This window comes from Ovis canadensis, chromosome 14 (genome assembly GCF_042477335.2).
Source record: "Ovis canadensis isolate MfBH-ARS-UI-01 breed Bighorn chromosome 14, ARS-UI_OviCan_v2, whole genome shotgun sequence".
NCBI lineage: Eukaryota > Metazoa > Chordata > Mammalia > Artiodactyla > Bovidae > Ovis > Ovis canadensis.
Genome location: NC_091258.1, coordinates 58,812,466 through 58,824,441, shown reverse-complemented (window position 1 = coordinate 58,824,441; position 11,976 = coordinate 58,812,466). Strand labels below are relative to the sequence as shown.

Here is an 11,976-nt window from a genome sequence, read left to right as displayed (position 1 = left end):
ACTCACGTGCTGGAGGTACCCAGAGTGGGGAAAAAGCCAGTTGCCATGGGCCTGGGGCCTCCATTTGTAATTGCCCAGTTACCAGAACCACCTCCCAACATCAGGGGCCAAGCTGGCTTTGGCTCTGCACACACCGAGGGTCTCCATCTGCCGTGGGCAGAATCCAGCGCTGACTCTCTCATTGGCCAAATCCTCCTGAGGCCCACCCCTCATTCCTCCCACCTCACCCCTGCTGGCTTGGTTCACTGTATCCCCCACCAAGGCTCTCAAGTCTGTGACGCTCCCATCTTACTCCTGGGGGCTCTGCCCCAGCCCCCGCCACTTTGTTCCACTCCCCGGTCAAGAGTGATCAGAGACCAAGGGACGGAGAACACAGGGCTTTACTTCCTGTCTGAACACAATGGATACATGGGGTGGGGGGGTGGGGCGGGCAAGCAGTCCTCAGGCAGGCAGGGCTGGGAAAGCAGGGGGCTCAGGCCATCAGTCCTGGCTCTGGCTCCATCCGCCTCTTCCCTCTCAGGCTGGGCTTTGTTGTAGGTCCAGCAAGGTCACAGTGAGCCAGTGGGGGCTCAGTCTCGGGGTGCCCATTAGATCTTCAGCCCCTGCTTCCTCAGGACTCATCTGTCACGATTCCAGCACAATCGGGGCAACTGTCTGCACTTGCCACCTGTGGGTGAAAGAAACAGTTCAGTCGTGAGTCAGAACGATACTGATTATTACGTGTGATCTGGGTGCTGGAGGATGAGGCCCATCCGCCCTGTCCCTCAGAAGGCTCCAAGGCAACTCTGAGCAAGTGACAAGAAGCTGATGGGGAAGAGCTGGCTCAAGGGTCCCCAGGGGTCACTCACATGTTCAGCAAATATTTACTGTGCACCCAGTGGGCCAGGCAGTGACCTGGGGACTGGGGACACGGGAACACGGCCAGGAGCACGAATGGAGGAAATCCCTGCTCTGGGAGCACTGACTTGCCAGTGGGGGAGACGGACAATGAGAAAAGCCCTAAGTCAAGGGTACGGATGGTGATGAGTCAGTGATGAGTGCTATGAGGAAAAATAAAACAAGGAAGGAGGCAGGGAGGCCCAGGAGTTGGGAGCATCCTCATGGCGATGATTAGACATGCCTTAATGGGGAGGTGATATTTGAGCAAAGATCTGAAGGGGATGAGAGGGAAGCCACGTGGACATCTGGAGGAAGAGTGTTCCAGGCATAGGGAACAGTTGGGTCTAAGGCCCTGAGTGAGGGAGTAGACAGGAGGGATTAAAGGAGAGCCAGAAGGCCAGGGGATTGGGCCAAAGCAAATGAGGGGGATCTTAGAAAACAAAGGAGGGGGACTTCCCTGGAGGTGCAGCGGTTAAGACTCTGCTCGCAGTGCAGGGGGCCCAGGTTCAATCCCCGGTCAGGGAACTAGATCCTTCGTGCCTCAACTAAGAACCTGCATGCTGCAGCCAACGAAGACCCCAAAATGTGTGAAAGTGTGTGTTAGTCTCTCAGTCATGTCCGACTCTTTACGACCCCATGGACTGTAGCCCACCAAGCTCCTCTGTCCATGGGATTCTCCAGGCAAGAATACTGGAGTGGGTTGCCATTCCCTTCTCCAGGGGGTCTTCCTGACCCAGGGATCTGCATTGCAGAGATTCTTTACCATCTGAGCCACCAAAGCAGCCGACTAAATAAATTCTTTTTTTAAGAAAGAAAACAAAGGGAACTTCAGAAAACAGCCCTTTTCCATCTCCCAGCTGCCACCCTTACCTACCCCTCCCTGTCCCTCTGGACTCATCTCCTACTCCTCTTCCCTCACACCTTCCCAGCCACTCCTCCTCTTCCCTTGGTTATTTTAACAAGCTCAGCTCATTCCTGCCTCCAGGGCTTTCCACTTGCTGCTCCCTCTGCCTGGTTTTTAAAATCGTCTTTGTCATCATCAGAATCCATTCTGCTTTGACCTCTTAAGAGGAAGTGCCTCTTCTCATCCTTCTCAATCTCATCTTTATTTTCCTCTTGGCAAGTCTCTTTTTCTGTATTCACACTGCTCACGAAAGCATTGACCTATTTATTGTGCTCTCCCACCAGCTGTGAGTTCCCCAACGATGGGGACCAGAGTCCCCAGCATCACAGCACAGGAGGGCACAGGGAGTGTGTGTGTGCCCAGTCGTGTCCGACTCTTTGCCACCCCATGAACTGTAACCAGCCAAGCTCCTCTGTCCATGGGATTTTTCCAGGCAAAAATACTGGAGTGGGTTGCCATTTCCTACTCGGGGGGGGACCTTCCCGACCCAGGGATTGAACCTGCGTCTCTTGTGTCTCCTGCATTGGCAGGTGAATTCTTTACAACTAGTGCCACCTGGGAAGCCTGGGCACAGAGTAGGTGCTCACAAATACCACTGGAACAATTTATAGCCCTAGAGGTAACATTCAGGCTCTGCCCTCACACAGACATAGGTCCAGCCCTTCCCTGATTTTTATGTGCTGTGTGACCTTGGGCAAACTTTGCAACTCTCTGAGCCTCACTTTTCCCACAGGGGATAGCACAGTGCCTGGCACAAAGTCAGGATCTATAAACACGAGTTGAAAAACTGAGTCAACAGTGCTTGACTCCCTTATTTAACACTGATCAGACACGTGTCAGTGATCTCTTTTTAATTCTATCCATGTTCTGCCTCCCGCCTTAAGGCAAAAAGATATGGCTGTGCCCCTTTTCCTGATGAGGAAGCTGGACAAGAGAGGTCATAAAACTTGGCGTGGGTTATACAGTTTAACTGAGAGCTTGCAAACTGGTGGCCCTTGTATTTTATTTAATCTGTAGCATTATTAAAAAATCAGTTTCTCTGCTTGAAATCCTCCCTTTGTTCTCCTTTCCTGCCTGACACTGGGCCCTGGGAGGCTGAGCACAGCCTGGTGGGAGAGATGAGGGCACAAAGGAGAAAGAGGCTGAGGTGTCTGATCCTCTTGACTCCTGCTCTGCTCCTTCCTGGGGAGCTTACCAGGAAGCAGTGGCTGGAAACCTCTCTCTGGAGTCACAGCTCCTGTTTGGGGGCCCCTCCTTCAGCTCCATCTCTCACCAGGCGCTGGTGCAGCTGCTCCTTCCCCTCACTGCCTCAGGCTGCGGCATCACAGCTCCCAGGTGTTGCTACTCCTGGGGAATTGCACCATTGCATTTCCCTGCCATGTGAACAAGCCCAGGCTAGTTTGCTAGAGAAGACCACCAGGCGAAGACCTGAGGTTCCCGTTCAAACAGATCCCTGCTGACCCGCAAATGCCCTCAGAGGCACGAATACATCCAGCGGCAACCGGAAGAACCACCCAGCTGAGCCCAGACTATGTTTCCAAAGTGCAGAAGTGAGAGCTCAGTAAATGGTTATCATCTTAAACCACTGAATTCCGGGGTGGTTTACATGGATGTGCATTCTCAGTCACTCAGTCATGTCTGACTCTTTGCAACCCCACAGACTGTAGTCTGCCAGGCTTTTCTGTCCATTGGACTTCCCAGGCAAGAATACTGGAGTGGGTTGCCATTTCCTTCTCCAGGGGCTCTTTCTGATCCAGGGATTGAACCTGCGGCTCCTGCATTGGTAGGTGGATTCTTTACCACTGAACCACCTGTGAAGCCCGGTTTACATGGATATGTCTCCTTTAAAATGATCTTGTTAGGGGCCTTCAAGTCCTGTCCGGTCAGAGTGTAAGCCAAGGTCTCCTCCCTCCCAGTCCTGATGCCTCCCCCACCCAGCCCCCATTCTCACTGGTGAGGATGACGATGCCTGTGATGAACAGCACTGCTGCCACCATCAGCCCCCGTTTCCGGAGAGTGTCCTCGTCTGCAGAGAGAGAAATGGAGGAACGTGATGAGAGGGGCCTTCAGCCTCCTTTCCCCCACAGCCTCCCAAGAGTAACTTACCATAGAAGAAGGGGTCATCCTCCTTTGACCCTGGAGGGGACAGAAGGGAACAAAGGTTTATGGAGCAAATTGGCGAGCAAGAGAGTCAGAGAGGAGACACTTGGATCTCAGCCTTGGTGCACTTGGGGCAAAACCTGAAGTCCTCACAAGGAACACAGTCGGGTTCCCATCACCTCTAAACTCTTCTCGCTCATCCCCTTACTCACTGCGCTTTTCTCCCACCCCCATTCCCTACGGGTGAACTGTGTGAAGCCCTGCTCACCCCAGGGCCTTTGCACCGGCTGCTTCCACTGCCAGAAGCTCCCTTCCTCTGGCATCCACATAGTTCCCCTTAGCTTCTTCTCAGTGAAGTCTCCCTGGCCTTTTACAGAAAATACTCTCTGACCACTCTCTCACCCTAACTCTGTTGCGTCTTTCTTTTTCCCCTCCTTCATTTTCCTTGACAGCAACTTAATATATGGCTATTATTAACTTATTATATATAGTTATTATGATCCTTATTTATTGTCTCTCTCCCAAGAGAACATCTGCTCCATGAAGGGAGAGATTTTCATCTGTCTCACTCACTTCTGTACTCCCGGCACCTAGAGGAGGGCCTGGCCCACAATAAGTGCTCAGTGACTATTGTTTGAATGAATGAGTGATTGAACTCTCTATGTGATCATGGCTGTATCATTTCCATCTGTTCACTGAGGCTGGCTGCACAGGAAGTGGAAGATAAGGCCAGGAGGGGAAGAACCAAGTTGCCCCTATACACAGAGCTCTTTGCTGACCCCAAACTGATCTCCAATGCACAGGTAAATCCAGCTGAGACCAGAGAAGCACCCAGCCAAGCCCAGACTAGACTTCCAAATTGCAGACCTGAGCGCTAAACAAATGATTGTCATTTTAAGCCACTGGGTTTTGGAGTCATCTCTATGCACCACTCACACATTCATTCATCTCTTCAGACATTTACTGTGTGCCCACCCTTTACTCACTCACAGTACCAGCCCTGCAGTCAGGTATTCACCCGACACCTAGTTACTGCGCTTTCTTCTGTGCTGCACAGTATTGAGGTGCTAAGAACATGCAGTGAATAAGAAATAGCCTGTGTCCAGTCTGAGGAGGGAGTTACTGACCAGGTTGTCTGAGAATGGAGTCCTTCCTCTCATGCCTGCTTGGGGATCGTGTCTTGGAGGGCGTGGAGCCTTGAGTGGGATTGGCAGGGGGTTTCGTCTTGGAGGGCGTAGAGTCTTGAGTAGGATCGGCAGAGAGCAGCCAGAAGATGGTGGAGGGCAGGAGTGAACCAGGGAGAGGAAGGAGATACACCGTTAATGATCTTTGGGAGTAGCCCCTCTCCCACGCCTACACTCAGTGAGCTGGCACAGGTGCCCCCCACCAACCCACAGAGGCAGCCAGGAGTGGCAGGTGCTCACCCTGATTAAGACCAACAGTCCAGGCTAGCTTGCTAACCCCGGAGGAACCCCTGGCCCCTCTCTGAGGACCTTCTGCACAGCCCCATGATCAGGAATAAAGGGTAATGTCTGTCAGACCCAGACAAGGGCCTCCAGGATCTTGACCCAGTCACAGAACTTGGAGATACTGGTTACAAAACATGTTGAATATCACCTCTGCTCCCAGACCAAGAACATCAGAGGGTTCCTCTTGGTAAAAACATGAATATCCCCAAGTAAAGTCCTGCCCCTCTGGCACTGAGAAGCATCCCCAGTAAGGTGGTCACCCCTGACGGATGCCCAGATGTGAAGTCAGCAAGCAGAGAAACTGCCTCGTGACTGGCTCCCCAGGCCAGCCTCAGTGCCTCGCTCCCTAAACATGAACCAACAGCCAAAGGTTATAAGATGTTCAGGAAAGCTTTTTCCAAGAAAAGGGAGCAGCAAAGTCATGGGCAAAGATGGAAGGATCACAGGAAATGTAAAAGGACAGCCTCAGCGGTACCTAGGGCTTATCACCCCCTCCGCCAGTGTGAGGAAGCCTGGGCTCAAATTTTGGTTCTGCCATTTTGCACCGTGTGGCCTAAGGCCTGCCGAGTAACCTCTCTGGGCTTTAGTTTTCTTCCCTGTAAAATGGGGTACCAATAGCTCCTACCATGTAGGGTAGTGATCAGCACTAAATGACTGATCATGTAAAAGTTTAGCACAGTGCATGGAGCAACCCTCAGCACACTGCTGTACTGTCTACTTGGCTCCGACTCTCCCCTTCTTATGCGCAGTCCACCTTTTTCTCAGGGGAAATGATGCTGCTTCCCCAGATCATCTCGGTCTCCTACGGTAACCCAGCCACAAGGGGGAGCATGTGACCCAGCCTCATCCTTTCCCGTAGCGCTCAGTGGCTTCAGTTGTGTCCAACTCTGTGCTACGCTATGGGCTGTAACCTGCCAGGCTCTCCTGTCCCTGGGATTCTCCAGGCAAGAATGCTGGAGTGGGTTGCCGTGCCCTTCTCCAGGGGTTCTTCCGACCCAGGGATCAAACTCGCATCTCTTATGTCTCCTGCATTGGCAGGCGGGTTCTTTACCACTGAGCCACCTGGGAAGCTCCATCCTTCGCTGGGACCTTTCAAATTCCAAGTTAAAATTTTCAGCAGATGCTGGGTGAAACTCAGAAGTTCTGAGCCTGCAGGTGATGGAGCCACTTCCTTGCCAGGTGAAAGACAAGTTCCAGCACGAGAGAACAAATACACAGGAGGGAGAGAAGCTCTGTGGGGGCTGGGCAAGCTTGCGATTCAGCAGTGCCTTTTACCTCTTGGCTCCTTGACCCCCTCCGCCCAGCTGAATTTTCATCATGAATAACCAGGGATATAGAAGAACACATAGAGTAACCCAGGTCAGCAAGGACTCAGAGTAAGAGAATCCAGAAATATGAAGATGTTTTCTCAACTGGAAAATGTGGAAACAGCTGCTATACCCCGACACCCATGGTTGTACAAAATTTAAAAAAAAGCAAAAACTCCCTTCCCCCAAGACACTATATTTCCATCTGTTGTAAAATTGTTTTAATAGACAGACTGTCAGCAAGAGATGCTTTACTGTCATCACTGGGAAGTTGTAACAATGATAACAATAAAAAAAATCTACAGGGGGAGGACTTTCCACGTAGTGCCCTTGTGCAGTGCCCAACCTGAGCAACCATGCGTGCATTCCAGCTTGTGAGTGGCCTAAACTATAGGATTTTCCAGTGGGGGCTGCTTCTCAAATATGGGCCATCACACAGGCATTAGAAACCACCTATTACCTTTATTTCCGCTCATCTCCCTTTCCCAAATGTTACCCCTAGTAACATTGACTCACTTGTCCTGTGGTGAGTCACCTCTTCCCTTATTCTTGATCTAAGTGGTTCAGACAGAGCTGAAGGGGTTTTCCAGCCCCACGATGGGGCACAACACTCAGCCCTGACCAATCAGAGCTGTTCATTTCCCAGGCTCCCATTGGTCAGTCATGGGCACATGACCCCACCTGGGCCAATGAGAATCAGCTCTAGGCCTTCTAGCTAGCAAGGCACTCTAGTTGCTGAGTTTGTAATTGCAACTTAGGACTAGTGGACCACTTTTGCCACTAAGATGGGAAAGACCTCTTCAGAATGAAGATAGCAGAGCTGAGAGAGGAAGAAAGTCGTGATGACAGTGCTTGAGCTCTTTGACCCAGCTGTGCCTGACATTAGTGCCTCTATACTTAACAAAGCATATATTGCTAATAATTTTTTTTTTCAGTTGGGTTTTCTGAATTTTGTAACTGAAAAGCTCCTGCTCTAACATTAAGAAGATCTACACCAAGGATAAACCCACAGGCACATTTCCCGCATCAGCCCTATGAAGGGACCTGAATCTTTTATTCAGGGTCTTGGAGGGACTTCCCTGGTTGTTCAGTGGTTAAGAATCCGCCTTCCAATGTAGGGGACACAGGTTTGATCCCTGGTCCAGGAAGATCCCACATGCCTCAGAGCAACTAAGCCCGAGGGCCACAACTATGGGGCCCAAGCACTCTAGAGCCCATGTTCCATAACAAAAAGAGAAGCCCGGGTACTGCATCAAAGACACTGTGCAACCAAGACCCAGTGCAACCAAAACAAAATTAATTAATTAATTTAATCAAGTTACATTAAAAAAAAAAAGAGGGTCTCTGAGTCTATCAAATTTGAAAATGCTGCAAACCAGATGGTCCCTCTTGGGATGGCTGCTGCAAATAAGCTTTATTACGACTCCGAGAAGTCCCAGCAGATAGAAACGTGTTTAACTCAAGAGTTTCCCAAATATCTTTAACTGCAAACCAAAAAAAAAAAAAATTGGAAAAATGTATTAATTCCCCAGACGGATGCTCTGAGAAACGTACTCAGGGAAATGCTGCCCTAGATGGAGAATTAAACACAACTCAAGTATGTTGCTGGGCCAGTCCCAGGTCTACCTTGCATCGTGCTCTTGTCCGTCCCCTGACCTGTTGTTAGAAGCACCTCCGTTTCCGTCGTTTGCTGGGTCTCGGTCTCCATCTGGTTCGGGGTTGCTTCTACTCAGGGCAGAAGAGAAAGGCGGGGAGGGTGAGAAAGGAGTGAATCATGGATCTGCAGAAACAGCAAGGGTCCTTCTCCTTGAACCAGGCTGGCTAAAATCAAAGATGTCCACAGATAAATGTCGCTGTGGGGGTGAGACAGGGGGACCCTCTCACGTGCCGCTGGTAGCAGGGCAAGTCGGTGGTCCTGTGCCCCACAGGGTCATGATTAAACTTCAGAGCCAGGTTCCTGGACCCTCATCCCAGGCATGTCACTGACTTTTGGTGACTCCTTCGGTGAGTGACTCTGAGCCTCCTGTAAAATGAGGATAGTGCTCATTTCTTTCTCAGAGAGCTTGTGTGAGGACTGGGTGAGTGAATGCAGGGTAAGTATTTAGAACCATGACTGTCCCTTCATTTGTGCTGTAAGTGCTCAAGGAGGAAGGGACGAGGTTTCTCATTGTGGCGCTGTGAGCAGCAGGATGAACTGAGCCTAGATGGAGCCATGCCTGAAGGCGCATCCCTGGACTTTTCAGTTACACAAACCCCAACACTCCCATTTGGTTCAAGCTTGAGATTTTTGTTGCTGTGACAGGATGTTGACAGACCCATTCCTTGTTCCTCATCTGGGGCTGGAGTAGGGACATGAGTGATTTCAGTCACTGGATCTGCTGGAGTTACGACCTCCTTTGATATCTGTCCTGGAAAATCAAGGATGAGAAGTCAGTGGGGAGCCTTTGGTCCCCCTTCTCTCACCAACACTCTTACCCTCTCCTCCCTTCTGAAACCTTGGTTGTCTGTTGGTGGGGCAGCAGTTGACCGATCAGCTTTGGTGGAAGCGTTTTAAGAAATGCTAACACCACAGCACCCTACCTCCAGCCGCCTCTCCCTATCCATCCTTGTGGGATGAGAGAGGCAGTTAAGGCAAGTATGCCCAGGTGCTAGAGTCAGCCAGGGGCCTGATTTCAAATTCTGTTCCCAATAACTTCCTCGCTGTGTGACCTGGAGCAAGTGAAACCTCTCCCTCTGAGCCCTGGTTGCCCCCTCTGCAAAGTGAAGATAATTCTTGAATCTATTTCTCAAGACTGTAGAGAGGGTGAAATGAGATGGAGGTGGGAAGAGTCTCCCCTACTGCTTAATATGCAGTCAGTGCTGGATATCGGATATCATATCTATCAATCGCCACTGCCCCCAGCCTGGCCCCGCCTCCATCCTCTCCCTCTGGGACCCTGGTCTCCCCGCTCCCCACACACAGCCAGAGGGAGCCTGTGAACCTGATTCAGATCAGGCTGCTGGCTGAGTGCCTCCTCTGGCTCCACCTTGCTCTGAGTAAGAGCCAAAGCCCTCATGTGGCCCATAAGCGTCCCCCCCAACAACCCGATCTCCTGTCACCTCTCTGACCTCTCCTGTTTCCACCCCACCCCTTGTTCATCCCAACCCAGGCCCGGCCTGCCTGCTGTCTCTCACGCTCTCCAGATAGAACTCATATTCCTCACATACCTGCTTTGCTCATCCCCTCCTCTCCTTGTATCTGCCCAAATGTCACTTTCTGGTGAATGTCACTTTCTGGTGAGGTCTTCCCTGATCACTCTATTTAAGCAAGCCTCATTTCTCTCTTCTATTTTCTTCCCATAGCATTTTCCACCTTCTAGCATATAATATTGGGTTGGGCCAAAAGTTCGTTTGGTTTTTTCCATAAGATGTTATGGGCCAACCCAATATAAGTTACTGAATGAATCTGGTGTCTGTCTTTCCAATTAGAATGTGAGCTCCTGTTTTATGCCTTGCTGTTTCCCCCGTGCCTAGAATAAGATCTGCTCAGTGAACGCTTGTTGAATGACTGAATGAACACACCAAAACCATTTTATCCCAGAGAAATGGGGCCACTTCGGTGCAGAGTTTGCTCTGGGTTCCGGGGTTAGCGCCCAGCCCCTCCACACACTAGCCTCTGGCACAGGGCACTTTCCTTCACTGAGCCTCAGTTTCCTCATCTGTAAAATGGCCATAATAGCATCATAGATTAGAGCAGAAGCTGAAACAAGCACCTGCCATGTAGAAAGCACCTGCAAGGATCCCCCATAGATACTGTTTTCAGAAAACACTTCACAGGCAAGAGTGAGACGTCTTCAGCTGCTGGACTGGCCTCAGCTCACCCCCTTCCCCTAATCACATATCACCTGAGGATCCAGGAAGCTCCTGTGCTGTGAGTCGAGGGTTCCTGGCTGCCAAGTAGAAAACCTACACCCATCTCCCTGCCAAATCAAACTCCGTGAGTTCTTCTTGGAAGTCAAATGGAGGATGCTCAGCAGGACAGGCCCTGGCCAGACTCACTGGAAGCAGCCACCCAGGTCTGAGGTATCTAAACAGGGTGTAACCTTGGCCCCCTTACTGGGGCCCCCACTTCCTGGTGCCAGCTCAGTAGAAGACTGAGGACACAGGAGAGAGAACCCAGATTCACCAGGCAGCCGCCCAGCAACACAGGCACTCGAAGTGGGGCTGGGGGCTCTGCAGCAGGGTGGAAAGAAAGGGCTGGGCCTTACCTCTGGTGGGGAGAATCAGGCCAACGGTGATGAAGAGACACAGGCGACCAGAGGGCGACATCTATAAAGCAAGCCAGAGCTGGGGTCAGCCAAGATGTCAGGGAGGCAGGGACAGGGCAACCCCCGGGACCCTGCAGCTCCCTTCCTTACCCTGAGCAGGCCCCTCTGGCTTCAGAGACCCCTGCTAGGGCTGATGGTTGGCTGTGGGGAAGGGGGCCAAGGGGAGGGTCTCAGAAGTGGAGGTTCCCAGCAGTCAATCCCTGGTTCCCTCTGCAGGTCCCCAAAGATAACAAAAAGCATCAGTCTACACCAGGCTCCAAGAAGCAGCCACTGCCCAGGACAGTCCCCCTGCCCCACGAAGTGGAGAAGCACTCAGGGGCCGGCTGGGACTGACCCTGCCGGGCAAGGGGAAGGCGCTGGGGCACAGAAGAGGAGATAGGAGGGCCTCGGCCCTCCCTCTGGGGCTGTCCTCAGAGTGAGGAGCCAGCAAGGAGGGGGAAAGAGGAAGAGTGAGTAATGTGCTTCTGATCTCAGAGGAAAAAGTGAGTTGGTGTGAGGGCCTCCCAGCAGGGACAACAAAGCAGGATGCCGGGCAGATCTGAGCGGATGAGCGGGAGGTAGGCGAACTGGGGAGACTGAGGCAGGAGGCGCCGAGTGGTGCCCACATGGCGGTGCCGGAGACAGCGGGACGGAGAGTGAGCATGAATGGGGGGCGGAGAGGCGCCGAGAGGATGGTCTCTACCCACCTGAGCCCGGCGCTTGGGCAGAGGGGAGCGGATGGAGGACAGTCGGAGGAGACACTCACGTCAGCGCCGGGGGTCCCAAGCCGGCAGCCTCGTACTGAGAGGGCGGCGGCAGCGGCTGCGTCCAGGCGGAGGGTGTGGCCAGGGGAGCGCGCTGGCGGGCGGGGACCGAGACGGGCTCAGTCATTTCCTCTCGGGTTTCCTGGCTTCGGAGCCCGGGGTGGGAGCAGGAGGGGGAGACGTGGAGGGCGATGCGGGGGCCTGCGGTGAGAGGCAGGGCGGAGGCCTCCGCCCACCCCGCCTAGGGGAGGCTGGGGGCGGGAGCCG

The 11,976-nt window shown here is 52.4% G+C and overlaps 1 protein-coding gene across 5 annotated transcripts; it reads right to left on the bottom strand.

The window, feature by feature from the left end:
* Window positions 1-362: 362 nt before the first annotated feature.
* On the bottom strand, window positions 363-11,968 carry FXYD5 (FXYD domain containing ion transport regulator 5). Of its 5 annotated transcripts, none has more exons than XM_069550665.1 (9): window positions 11,653-11,968; window positions 11,057-11,176; window positions 10,907-10,967; window positions 8,975-9,067; window positions 8,286-8,384; window positions 5,011-5,124; window positions 3,890-3,919; window positions 3,735-3,809; window positions 363-667 (listed from the first exon to the last, which is right to left on the bottom strand). In XM_069550665.1, exons 3-9 carry the CDS (start codon window positions 10,965-10,967, stop codon window positions 618-620), a joined length of 522 nt encoding a protein of 173 aa, XP_069406766.1. In that variant the 5' UTR covers window positions 11,057-11,176; window positions 11,653-11,968; the 3' UTR covers window positions 363-617. The 5 variants fall into 5 exon arrangements, with proteins under 5 accessions (XP_069406766.1, XP_069406767.1, XP_069406768.1 ...); XM_069550666.1 differs by having other exon boundaries at window positions 11,712-11,939; XM_069550667.1 differs by lacking the exon at window positions 11,653-11,968 and adding an exon at window positions 11,301-11,388.
* Between the last annotated feature and the right edge of the window lie 8 nt (window positions 11,969-11,976).